The sequence below is a fragment of the Scyliorhinus torazame genome, chromosome 9, assembly GCF_047496885.1.
Source record: "Scyliorhinus torazame isolate Kashiwa2021f chromosome 9, sScyTor2.1, whole genome shotgun sequence".
NCBI classification, from domain to species: Eukaryota; Metazoa; Chordata; class Chondrichthyes; order Carcharhiniformes; family Scyliorhinidae; genus Scyliorhinus; species Scyliorhinus torazame.
The window spans coordinates 273,558,241-273,572,263 of NC_092715.1; the positions used below are offsets into that span (position 1 = coordinate 273,558,241).

Genomic DNA, 14,023 nt, shown 5'->3' on the forward strand with positions numbered 1-14,023 from the left:
ACAGAACATGCTGGAAAGACTCTGCAGGTCTGACAGCGTCTGTGGAGAGAGAAAGCGGAATGTTTCCAGTCCATATGGAACTCTGAAGAAGAGGCATATGCCACTCGAAACGTTGGCCGGGATTTTGGGCTGCGGTTCGCATCAGCAGGAAGTCTCGTTGTGATTGACCCCAACAGTGACATAGAATTCCTGACATTCAACATTGGCCATTAGAATAAACTGAAATCTCATTATCAAGACCCCCCACCCCCGTTATATTATCCATTCCTGTTGGCATGAGGGTAACGCAATGTGAATGAAGGCTGGCCTCTCACGAGTTGCGCCTGATGAGCAGAACCCACCACAGGAGCTCAGATGAGGGCATCGCTCAGGGGTAAGGGGTCATGCCCAAGCAGTACTAGGGAGACGTGTTGGGGGGGGGGGGGGTGATTGAGAGTGGGTGTACCCTAGAGGGTTCTTCTTTTTGTACTTTTTTGTATCGGGGCAGGCTTTAAAAATGACACACTAACCCCCCCCACCCTGGCCAGTGTGACATCGTGGGACCCACGCCTTGGAGTTGTTTTTTCTATCAGGCCAACCATACACTCGGGGAAGCTGCTTTAAAGTCACCGGATTTTCCTGGTGTATAATTCAGCTCAGCGGAGACAGCTTAGTGACTATCATATTTCAAAAAAGTGATTTACACTTATCAATCCGCCCTGACTTTTCATGATATTTCTTTGCCTGTACAATGTTTCTGGAGCAAAGCAAAGATTGAGATTTGGTGTAACAAGACCCTGTCGAATGGTCCATTTAAAAATTGCAGTGAGGACATTGTTTTGATGCAGTTTTTCAAAAGGGTTGGATATCTGGTTCAGGTCTAGTTTTGTATTTACCCATCTACTTTACAATAGCTGGAACACTCGGGACGTGCTGTGTGATACTCCATGTGAGGGCTTTGTGTTGAGATGGCAGAAGCTGATATTAAATGACACTAACATAAATTGACAGAGAGTGAAAAACCTGACATCAAAATAATCCGGTATTACACCAGTAATCCTACCTGTGTGAAAAATGGAAGATTGAATTTCCTCTGAGAATCTGACACCTGGACGGTATTGTTATTACCAATAAGTCCTGACAACTGCCGCAGCTAATTTGCCAATAAATGTTAAGCTTGGAACAAAACTTGGTATCTTTCCACGAACATTTCAACAGTTGTCCCAACCACTTGAAACCACTCGAATGCAGGTTACGATTGGTGTGTAATGTGTGTTAAATTGCGATTTCATGGATTCTGGACAGAATTCTCTACTCCCCGCCACTAAAATCGGGCGGAGAACTCCGCGTCGGCCTAAAAATGGGATTGACACCGCGATTCCCACTCGCAGCAGCAGAGAAAGGAGAATCCAGGCCATAGTGTTTTTCTACTTAATTTAGTAAAATATAGGGCAGCACGGTGGCACAGTGGGTTAGCACTGCAGTCTCACGCCGCCGAGGTCCCAGGTTCGATCCCGACCCTGGGTCACTGTCCGTGTGGAGTTTGCACACTCTCCCCGTGTTTGCGAGGGTTTTGCCCCCACAACTCAAAATTGTGCAGGGTAGGTGGATTGAACACGCTAAATTGCCCCGTAATTGGAAAAAATGAATTGGGTACTCTAAAAAAAATTTTTTTTTAATTAGTCAAATATTTCAAATGTTTTCAAATGGTTTTATGAGAGAAGTAACCCTGTATTATGGTCCAGTTGATATGGGTGTGTTCCACGTACATAGATCCCTCAAAGTTGCCACCCAGGTTGATAGGGTTGTTAAGAAGGCGTATGTGTGTTGGCTTTCATTAACAGGGGGATTGAGTTTAAGAGCCGCGAGGTTTTGCTGCAGCTTTATAAAACCCTAGTTAGACCACACTTGGAATATTGTGTCCAGTTCTGGTCGCCTCATTATAGGAAGGATGTGGATGCTTCGGAGAGGGTGCAGAGGAGATTTACCAGGATGCTGCCTGGACTGGAGGGCATGTTTTATGAAGAAAGGTTGAGGGAGCTCGGGCTTTTCTCACTGGAGCGAAGGAGGCAGAGAGGTGACTTGATAGAGGTGTACAAGGTGATGAGAGGCATGGATAGAGTGGATAGCCAGACTTTTCCCCAGGGTGGAAATGGCTGTCACGAGGGGAGATAATTTGAAGGTGATTGGAGGAAGATATAGAGGAGATGTTCTATGTTAATATTGAGTATGTTAATGTTGCTACTTTATTGGTCAATAATGACTCAACCAACCGGAAAACCACAAAGTTGCAGTTAAGGGGTCACTTTTTTCAAAAAGAAAGAGCAAATAACAATGCAATTCAATCACTATTTTTAGCTTTTTCTATCCTTACTGTTTGTCCCTGCAGCTTATTTTGAAGCTTTTATCAAGAGGGTTGAGGTTTTACACCTACCTGGACTTGAGCGATTTCCAAGCAAATCAATCTCTTCCAACATTGTTTTTTTTTTACTCGATTCAATAAGTAGGCATCGGATAAGAAAGTGCTTCTTCCTTCACAAAGGGGAGTGGTGGTGCAGTGGTATTGTCACTGGTCTAGTAATTGTGGGGAGGGGGGTAAATGCGCTGGGGACTCGGGTTCGATTTCCATCACAGCAGATGGGGAAATTTGAATTCCACACCATCTGGTTCACTAATGTCCTTTTAAAGTAGGAAATCTGCCACCCTTGCTATGTCTGGTCTACATGTGACTGCCGATCCATAGCAATGTGATTGACTCTTAACTGCCTTCTGCAATGGCCTAGCAAACCACTCAGTTCATGGTGAGCAACAAATGCGAGTGTTTGCCGGTGACTCCACATCCCACGAAAGAATAAAGAAAGGAAAACAGCATCAAAATTGATCATAGTCCAAAACAGAATCATTGCCCCCATCATCGCTAGTGTCATGTGAGAATACATTTAAGAGATGGGTGTTTATCAGTGATGTCAGAGAGTGGGTGGAGCTGGGCTGTCTGTCAGCTTTTTACTTTTGTTTTAGGCTGTTTTCTGCAGGGTGTGTTTTAGTTTCGTTTTCAGTGTTGGAGCTGAAGCCAGACAAAGCAGGTGTACTGTTGATCTCTCTGCCATGAAAAGACTGTCTATTGATCATTTGGTGAATTCAGAATTATAAATGTTCTCAGTAGTGACTTTAACCTGATGTGCTTCTGTTAAAAGGTGTTTCTTTTGTCTTCTGGATGTTGTTTGGGAAGTTATTAAGGATTACTTAATGTTGTATTCTTTGAGGATTGTATTTGAATTGATGGTTGCTAAGATGTTCACTGTATGTTTTAAAAAGGTTAACTTGAGTTCATAGAATAAACATTGTTTTGCTTTAAAAAATACTTTTCCATTTCTGCTGTCCCACACCTGTAGAGTGGGCCGTGTGCTCCCCATACCACAATCTATTAAAAGTTGTGGGCCAGGTGAACTCCATGATACACTTTGGGGTTCTCTAAACCCTGGCCCATAACACTAGTTTCTACCCCAGAGCTGCTATTTGTCAGCAGCTCGCAAATTAAATGTTTTCTTCCCCCCGTAGCATTTGGACAAATATTTTTATTATTATAACTTTAATACACCCACCGTAATCGACAAACTGCATCGCTCTTTGTACTTTGTGTTGAAGTTAAATATAAAAATATTACCAAATGAAATGTTAAAAGAATTTCCTTGTAAATCAGCCTATTTAACACATTCCAACAGCAAACTTCCAGAAGCTGTCTGTGACTTGGAGAATGTTGGGAGGTCAGGCTAGTCACTGTCCTACAGTGTCAGCATGAATATAAATAAATGACTTGGCTGAAGCGACTGAAGCAACGGCTGCTTAATTTGTTAATCATGCAAAGATAGTGGGCGGGATTCTCTGATCCTGAGGTTAAGTGTTGACGCCATCGTGTTTCACGACGACGTCAACATGCCCTCAGGGACAGCGATTCTGATGCCTTCAGAAGGCCAGCATGGCACTGGAGCAACCCACGCGGCTCCACCTGCCGATGCCGGCGTCAAATGGGCGCCTCGGGTCCGCGCATGCGCAGTGTGACTGCCGCCAATCCGTGCATGCGCAGTGTGACTGCCGCCAATCCGTGCATGCGCAGTGCGACCAGCGCCAATCCGCAATGCGACCGCCGCCAGTGTGCGCATCTGCAGTGGGACCGGCTCCAATGTGCGCGTGTGCAGTGGGACCAGTGCAATTGCGGTGTCTCCCTTCTCCGATGCAACATGGCATAGGACGACTGGGGCCGACGCGGAGCAAAAGAGGCCCACAGCCCGGGAGGCCGGCCCGCCGATCGGTAGGCCCCGATCATGGGCCAGGCCATAGCGGAGGCTCGCCCGGGGTCGGACCCCCCTCACTCCCACCAGGCCGCCCCCGGATGCAGGCCGAGGTCCCGCCGGGTCCCGCCGGGTAAGGCCACACATGGACGGCACCGGCGGGACTCGGATTTTTTTGTGGCCGCTCGGCCCATCCTGGGGGGGCAGCACTGACTGCGCCGGCGTCAATGGCAGCGATTGTCCGGCGCGGCGTGGCCTAAGAGAATCCTGCCCAGTGAGTTGTGACGAGGGGCCTACAGCGGGACATGGCTAGGTTAAATGAGTGGGAAAAGATCTGCTAAATGGAGTAAAATGGGAAGGATTTATATTATCTAAATGGTGAGAATTTGTAGACCTGTGAGGTGCAGAGGGATCTGAGTGTCGCAGTGCATTATTACAAATTGCTTGATTACGGGTATTACAGGTATTACAAGTAATTAAAATGACTGTTATTGTGAGGTAAATTGAATACAAAAGCAGGGAAGATGTTTTAGTTATCTAAAGCGTTAGTGATATCACTGGGGCAGTTCCGCAGTCTCATTGCGCCCGGTGCAGATCCTGGTGCAGTGGGTGAATTGCTCAAGAACCCAAATCGGGCTCTGCACCGGGCTGATCACTCGTCACCCGACTCGCTCCGCCCAGCGCTGAGGGAGATCCAGATCTTACCCGGATGGCGTGTGCACTGGGAGTCAACGGCCGCACCTGAGAGACCTCGCCAGGGCAACGTTTAACACTGGTTTACACAAACGGGACCTCGGGGAGGGTCTCACAAGCCATTAGAACCTACTGGGTGGTCGGGAGCAGGATGGAACCCTGGAATCCAGCGGGTGCCTGATGTCAGGCCCAGGGTGGGCTTTGCCTATAAGAGCAAGGATAAGGGGGGGGGGGCGTTAGGGACCCCAGGAAAGGTTGGGGAGGAGGGGTGAAGGATGAGGGAGGGTCCTGAAAGCTCTGGGGGGGGGTGGGGGGGGTCTAGAGGTCAGGGACAGCCTTTTCAAATGGCACCACAATCTGTGAATAGCAAGTCTCCTGGTGAGTGCAGGACACGTGCTTAAGTGTGACCACGGCACAGAGAAACTTCCAGATGCCCAAAGTCTGGCAAAGGGCCGGTGAATAGCGGGGGTGTTACTCAGCATGAAGTTGTTTTGGCTGAATCCTGCCCCAGTGTACAGTGTTGGCATCTTTATTGAAGGAAGGATGTAAATGTGTTGTAAACAGTTCTGAGAAGTTTTAGCGGACTAATAATGGGAATGGCTGGGTGGCCTTATGGGGAAAGAGGTTTGTATCTGTTGAAGTTTCGAAGAATAAGATGGATGTCAAGAGGATGTTTCCTCTTATGGAAGAATCTAGAACCAGGCGACACTGTTTAATAATAAAGGGTCACCCATTTAGGGCGGCGAATATATTCTGAGGGTCGAGAGTCTCTGGAACTCTTCCTCAAAAGGCAGTGGAAGCAGAGGCTTTGAATATTTTTAAGGAAGAGGTAGATGTGTTCTTGATGAGAGGTGAAAGGTTATCGAGGGTCGGTGGGAATGTGGGGTTGAGGTCACAGTCTGATCAGCCACGATCTTGTTCAAGCTGAGCCCAGGGACTCTTCCCGCTGTTAATTGTGATCTTGAAATGAAATGAAATGAAAATCGCTTATTGTCACAAGTAGGCTTCAATGAAGTTACTGTGAAAAGCCCCTAGTCGCCACATTCCGGCGCCTGTTCGGGGAGGCTGGTACGGGAATTGAACCCACGCTGCTGGCCTGCTTGGTCTGCTTTATAAGCCAGCGATTTAGCCCAGTGTGCTAAACCAGCCCCTTCAAATGCATCATTCAGTCTGTACATCAAAATTGCTTGTGCAAAACTCCTAATATTAGAATAAGTTATGTTACCATGCCTAGGATCCGAACATCTGATTTTTTTGTGTGGGTTTAATTAAATATAAACCATCCCCCAAAAAATTACAAATAACTGAGACTTGGAGTAAATATCATGAAAGGTTAGTTCTTGCCTCAGTGCAAGCCTTCAATACCTCGCTTTTGGATTTGCAAAATGAAATTAATTTGCAAAAATCGTACCAGAGGTGGTCGCTGAGGACCAGGCGGGCTTTGTTTCAGGGTAGACAGCTAACTGTGACTATCAGGCGGCTGCTGAATGTGATGCTGACCCGGGGAGAGAACACCAGAGGTAATCGTCCCCCCGGACACAGAAAAGGCCTTTGACAGAGTGAAAACAGCTGATTGAGGTCTGGGCTTGGGACGGGGTTCACCCCGTGGGCGAACCCCCAAAGCGAGCGTTTGGGACGGGGTTCACCCCATGGGCGAACCCCCAAAGCGAGGGTTTGGGACGGGGTTCACCCCATGGGCGAACCCCCAAAGCGAGGGTTTGGGACGGGGTTCACCCCATGGGCGAACCCCCAAAGCGAGGGTTTGGGACGGGGTTCACCCCATGGGCGAAACCCCCAAAGCGAGGGTTTGGGACGGGGTTCACCCCATGGGCGAATCCCCAAAGCGAGAGTTTGGGACGGGGTTCACCCCATGGGCGAAACCCCCAAAGCGAGGGTTTGGGACGGGGTTCACCCCATGGGCGAAACCCCCAAAGCGAGGGTTTGGGACGGGGTTCACCCCATGGGCGAAACCCCCAAAGCGAGGGTTTGGGACGGGGTTCACCCCATGGGCGAAACCCCCAAAGCGAGAGTTTGGGACGGGGTTCACCCCATGGGCGAACCCCCAAAGCGAGGGTTTGGGACGGGGTTCACCCCATGGGCGAATCCCCAAAGCGAGAGTTCGGGACGGGGTTCACCCCATGGGCGAAACCCCCAAAGCGAGAGTTTGGGACGGGGTTCACCCCATGGGCGAACCCCCAAAGCGAGGGTTTGGGACGGGGTTCACCCCATGGGCGAAACCCCCAAAGCGAGGGTTTGGGACAGGGTTCACCCCATGGGCGAAACCCCCAAAGCGAGGGTTTGGGACGGGGTTCACCCCATGGGCGAAACCCCCAAAGCGAGAGTTCGGACCAACACCACCAGCTCTGAATACTTCTAGTTGCACAGAGGCATCAGGCAGGGGTGGGATGCACTCCCGTTTTCCCTGGCGAGGAGAGTGCAGACCGAGGTTCCTCATTCTGTCTGTGCATGCGTGCATCAGGATAGGGCCCGGAGACAGCAGAAACAGGGAGGGGGTGGAACGGGGATAAAAATATATATTTTTTAAATACTATGCCAAATTCCGGGCTACTTTCTATTCTGATGCCAAATGAGGAGTTTATTGCTTCTGTCAAAGTAATCCATCTGTTTACAGACCTATTGCAGTCTTTGTAATCATAAATTTTTTTAAAGAGCAGCAGGCGGCCATTCGACCCATCGAGTCTGCACTTACCCTCTGAAAGAAAGAACATTCTACCCAGTCCCACTCTCCTGCCTTATCCCAGTAAACCTGCACATTCTCTCTTCCAGAAGCAATGCAATCCCCTGTTGAACACCTCGATCGAGCATCACCCTCCATCACCCTCTCTGGAAGTTTGTTCCAGACTCCAACTACCCTCCGAGTGAAAATAACTTTCCTCACATCACTCTTACTCCCTTTGTCAATTATTTTGAATATTTGCTCTGTAGTTCTTGATGCTCCCTTCAGTGGGAACATTTCTCACTCTTTCCCTGTACAGTCCCTCCAGGATCTTGATCACGTCCAAGTCTCCTCTCAACCAAAGAAAACAGAGCCAACCCTTCTAATTTGTCGTCGAGGCTACATTATTTCTTTATCCCTGGAATCGTTCCTGTGAACCTCCTCTGCTCTCTCTCCACTGCCTTCATATCCTTCCTCCGGTATAGTGCTCTGAATTGGAGGTGATCCTCCAGATGAGGCTTATCCTAGTCCTGTCCGCATTGTCCGCTTTCTTTTGATTTAAGTGCAACCAGAATTGATTTATTCATCTGTCTATCCATTTTTCGCGTTGGTGGAGAATTTGCATTGCAACAGGGAATTGCATACATTGCAGCAATAAGTGAAAGTTACAGAACCATCACAATCCAACACAATAAGCTAAATGACTTACTGGAATTGTGGACTTTGCCAATTTAATCAATGCAATTCTTCATGGATGGTTATGCTGAAGATTAGTCACTTGGGTGTCAGCTTCTCACAAAATAACCAGGTTTTCTTGTAAAAGTGACGTTTTTACTGCCTCGGAACGTGAGAAATTAACACTTGTTGTTTAATTTTCTCATTTAAAGCAGATGGATAACATTTATATGTTGACTTTCCTGCAGGTGGGAATTTGGAAAATGGAGTGCCTGTTCATCCAGCTGTGGGGTCGGGCTGCAGACCCGGGATGTGTTCTGTCTGCACCTTCTATCCCGGGAAAGTGATCAGACGGTTATCCTAGGTGACAAGAACTGTCCCCAGACAAAGCCTGACCACGTGCAAGCCTGTAATCAATTCGACTGTCCCCCAGACTGGCTCTCTGAGCAATGGCAACAGGTAATTGTTCATCGAAACCACTGTATTATCATATACACAGCCCAGTGTTTCTCCCATAACCTACAGGTTAGATCTCTGAATGCATGTGTCCAGTTGACTGATGAAACCTTCCATGAAATCTGATTCCGCCACCCTTTCGAGTAGTGTCCCAAATCCTGGGTGGGATTTTCTATATTTGAAGCTTCCTGGCGTTGGGAACGCGCCCAATTTTGTGCTGGGCGAGTTTCTCTCCGAATCACGTGGCAAGTCGGGAACTGATTTGTCCATCGTGATATCACGTTATGGGCTCGAAGGTCAGGGTGACATAAAACGCCACGCTCGCTTTCACCAACCCAGATTTGTGAAGATGATGTGTGGAAATGTTTGTTGCACAGAAACCCTCCATCGGTTCAGAGACACACCCCGGTGGGTCAGAGTTGACGAGTATGCTCAGGTCACATTCTGGGGAACACCTCAGACACATCTCCACATCTCCAGAGGTAGTGGAGCCCACCCCCCTATCACTCTCTCCAGCCCGCCTGTCTTCACGACCAGCAGGATGTTTGGAAAGCAGAGACAAAAGGCTAGCAGCCTCAATAAAATGTTTGTACACGATTCAACCATCATGTAGTCCGGGCCTTGATTTACGAAGCCTGGGCGCAGTGGCATGTCCTCTACCCAAGGGAAAGCTCCTGGTATTACACCAGCCTCACCTCTCCGGCCTGGGAGGCTATCGCCCAGGAGGTCAGCTTAACTCTGAACCGTGTCAGAAACACCACAAAGTGAAGGGGATGAATGATCTGATTTGCTCCACCAGGTAAGTCCTCTCCCTCCAGTATCAAACTCCCAATGTGGCAGGGTGTACTGAAATGGAGACTCTCCCTCAGAGCTCACACATCCATTCGTGGGTGACAGTCATTCTCTCACCGGCGCCTTCACACCACCGCCATCCCAGCTGTCAAGTTGTTCATACTTCACCCTGGGGGAGGCTCAGCTCTCTTCATTGTCAGATTGTGACAATCAAACTGTGATCATGTGGGAATCTGTCCCCAGTGCGTATTGCAGACAGCTACCTGGGTGGTCCAGGCATCTGAATCACATCTTCAGAAGTCCCTTGATCTGCTCAATGAAGGAATTTGGAGCTGTGATCAATATTGTACCTCTCTCAGCATCATCTGAGGGCCAAGCACTTGGGTCATGAGCCACTTAAGTTTAAGTTTTCCCCCAGCAACCATCCTGCACAAGTTCTGGATCCAGGTGTTGTGGTGGACCTGCCCCCACCCCCCCCCACCCCCCACCCCATGCGCCCAGTAATCAACCTTGATCCCCTTTTTGTCATGTTTCATGCAGCATTGTCAGTGTCCAGCTTCCTTCTCCTCAATTCCCTCGGCCTTCCATTGTTTGTCAATCCTCATCCACCCCCTGGACCCTCTGCCTGCCGTTAGGCCCCCTCGCCCTTCCCCCACATACCCTGACACAGAACCTCTTCCACATGGCTCCCTGTGTCAGCCCCGCCCCACCCCAGGTCGCAGCTCGGTCCAGTGGAATGGAGGGCCATTGAGTCCCACAGCAGAGGGCTGTCCATAAAGACCAGCTCATGGAGGGCATGACCCAGCCTGGTACAGCAGGGTTACCTTCAGCACACCAGGAGCGACGCAGCGCTATGGCAGGTATACTGTGTCCATTGAAGTTACCTCAAGCGAACTCGGGTCTGCCTTGTGCACATCCGTCTTTTTCAAATGGCTTTGAGGCCTGGGGTAGTTTCAAAGATAGGCTTACAGGCCATTCCGTTAAACAAATAAGAGCTTTTTAGGAAAGGTAATTACTCAACAGGCAGTAAAGATTGATAGCCCTCCCAGACACCTGGTGCCAAATGGAAGTCTTTTCTATCTGAATAGTGACCAGTTCATTTACATGAAAGGATTAGAGGACCCCCGTCTTGACCAGCCCCTCGATATCTGCCTCGATCTTGAGCACTGACCGAGCATTTAAGCACCTTGCTTGGCTTTTGCCCTTAACCTTTTTTTTGGATAGCTTCGCTTCTTAACCCACACACTAGTCTGTCTCTAATGGCATCATCTAAGACATCTCCAAATTCAAAGAATTCAGCTCATTTATTTGAAATTGAGTAATTGATACCCCCCCCCCCCCCCCTCACCCACCACCACCTCGGGAAGTTCCACATTTTTGTTCGCCTCGACAAAGTATTCAAATCTTTCAGTGTATGAGCCCCAGGGCTGTGTGCTTTCATCACATAGTCCCATGGTGCCAAAAATTCCCCATTTTACTTGCATTATGTGTCACAAAGCTTTTAGCACAACCTCGCTATTTTTTTCTTTTCAAACAAGGTAACCCTGAATTTAGCCTTTACTTTTCCGAGATTTGCAAGGGGTGTTGCAAATCTCCTCTCACTCTCCATTAATTGCGGCAGGGTATTTGCTGCCTCTACTGTAAGTAGCAAGTAACAATGTTCCAGAACTTTCTGGGCAGAGCATGCGGCAAGCTTCTTTTGATGCTGTTTTCACCTAAATCTTTGTTTGAATTCCGGTTCCTTCCATGGTTCCTGCTATTATCCGGCACCCCTTCATTGCCAACTTTGGCGTAAGTAATGTTTCTATTTTCTTAATCCCTTTTTGGATGTGAGTAACCTGAATCGATGATTTTGTTCTCACCCCACCGGATTTCTGCAATTCTTCTTCGGGTTTTCAACCACCTCGTCGCCAGTTTTCTTTGTGGTATTTTTAACGGAGAGGCTTGCAGACCACAGAGGTGAAAACAAGCAAAAGCTTTATTGGGAAGGTAATTAGACTCGCTGTTAGCCCGCCCAACTACCAACGTGATTGGACTTTAAAGTGACCTTGGTCCAACAAAGATCAAACCTAAGTATTCGGCAGGACTGAGCTGATTTCCTGCTGGTGTGATGCAAGATTGGAAGGCCTGATGCGGTTTTGGTGAGCAGCTGTTTCAATGAGCATTCATGAGATGCAAATGAATGTTCACGCCACCAGCAGCGATGAATCAACCCACCATTTGGGGGAATTTCAAACTGTTTTTATGACGATGAGTTTCCAACGTTCCAACTCCCATTGCATTCTCCCATGGCCTGTTGTATTCCAATTGAAATTCATTTCTCATATTTAGGAATTATTTTCAAATGAAAATGCAGCAAAATTGGACCAACTTTAATTTTATGCTGGGAACAGGATAAACACAATGTTTTAACATTGAGAAACTAGAATCTTTTCCTTGAATTGATTATCCCAGCAGGATAAATATATTCCACACTCAAACCTGGCCAGGAAATATTGGGAAGTTAATTGAAAACCGCGAGGGAGGTGCCTATTTGCAGCAGTTGAAAGAGACGACATGAGACAGCTCATGAAGATATCTGTAGATCTTGTCCATTTCTTCTATGGAGTCATTAAAATGCAGCGGATTTATTTTTAGATATTATTATGAAGAAGAAAAGGGCAATTCAACGGGGAAAAAAAAAATCTCCATCCAGTTTTGGACGCGTTAACGGGATGTTTCTTGTGGTTGCTGGGTCACCCACTATTCCCAACTTTGAGAAATGAATTTCAGTGAGAATACAAGACACTCTGGGTGGGATGTGGCGTTCCCAGCAGGAAAGGCTCCTTGCCGTTCGGGAGGCATTTTGTTTGGCTGCCCTGATCTCTTTCCTCTCCCCCCCCCCCCCCCCCAAACCCAACCTCGGGGAGGACTCCGGGAACACCCCCACCACCTGGTAAAGCCCCCGTGGGTCCAGTGCCTGGCAGTGCCATGATGCCACGATGCCTCCCTGACCACCTGGGAGATGTGCCCACATAACCTGCACCCCCCTCCCCCCCCCCCCGGTGCCATTACAACTGGAGCACGGTTGTGGGAACCAGTTCTAAACGGCGCCCTGGCGAGGTCTCCTGGGCGCAGCATGGGTTCCAGTCATTGGGAGAATCCAACAAACGCATATTTAATAGGGCCTATTGGCTAATATGCTGGTCTGCATCATGCCCAGCACCGGCGTGATCCAGATCGTGATGTTTCGAGCGTCGCAAATCTTGTGAGAAGCCTCGCCCTGACACGGGTGCGATGAGGCCGGTGAATCGCGCCCAAGGTGTTCAAAGGAACCTGTGAATCTCAATCTTTTGTTCATTTCTCCCATGAATATGATAGGGAAATAATATTAAAACACACCCAATACATTCAACAACACTTTCCCACCGCTTTCTATAAAAGTAAATACAAATGATGATGGGTGGTCTGAGCTAGTACAGGAAATCATTATCCTGCTCGGTGATCCACAAAATAATGACAGAGAAACATGGACTGAACAAAGAATACGAAGGCTGGAAAAACTGCCTGGCACACTGTGCGCGTGTGTGTGTGTGCGCGTGTGTGTGTGTGTGTGCGTGTGTGTGTGCGTGTGCGTGCGTGTGTGTGTGTGACTCCTCATCGATGAATATCTGCTAAAAGATGTTGGATCAGTCAGTTCTGATTCTATTGGAAGTAGGCAGTGAAGGCAGTATGGTGCACACAAGGCAACTCTTGTGTAGAGTAAAATTAACATCACATTTGGAAAAGGTAATTTTAGTTGTCAATAACCTGTGCAAAACTCAACTTTGACCTCATTAAGTGACCAAATCTGTCATGAGTGATGGGGGCCACCAGGTGAATAAGTAGGATATTAAATATTGTGTGAGGAAGATCTAAAAATGACACAAATGATAACTGCTACTCAATGTAGAAGTTACTCACTGAAAAGAGTCTAATGCACAAAGCTTATGGAGGGTTTTGATTTTATTCCTAATGCAGCGTTTTCGAGAATTCATCGTAAGCTGTCACTGTGGAATGTTACAGCTCCTTACAGACATTTCCAATCACTGCCTCCATCAGCTGTTTCCATGGCTGATTAAAACTGAGCCGCTCTTTAGACAACAGAAAGCTGGAGTGAATGCTTTTACTAACCCTGAGAGAGCAACATTTTTGGAAATTGTTAAAAGACGTGTGATGACTGACTCTGGTAGATCACTGACTCGATCTGGATTAGCTGAGGCTGAACCCACAGTGAGAGCTCATGGCTGTGAAGTAACTGTGAAGAGAAGATGGTGAGAGGTTTTGCTGTGGGCACACTGCAGTAACTAAATGCAGTGAAGTTACTAATGTGGATTTGGAAAGATATAGGAGATGGGTTACTGCCTGATTCTGATTACTCAGACTGGATATTGGTAGATAGTCAATTTTCTGTGTAGATTAATCGAGCTTCTGACATTTTATC

General features: G+C 47.8%; 1 protein-coding gene across 2 annotated transcripts in view; it reads left to right on the top strand.

The window, feature by feature from the left end:
• LOC140429922 (ADAMTS-like protein 1) overlaps positions 1–14,023 on the top strand; it is a 489,170-nt gene that overhangs the window by 367,094 nt on the left and 108,053 nt on the right. For both annotated transcript variants that reach the window (XM_072517517.1, XM_072517518.1), the window contains exon 16: positions 8,562–8,772. In XM_072517517.1, coding sequence (XP_072373618.1) covers positions 8,562–8,772 — 211 coding nt within the window. The remainder of the gene's footprint in view (positions 1–8,561; positions 8,773–14,023) is intronic.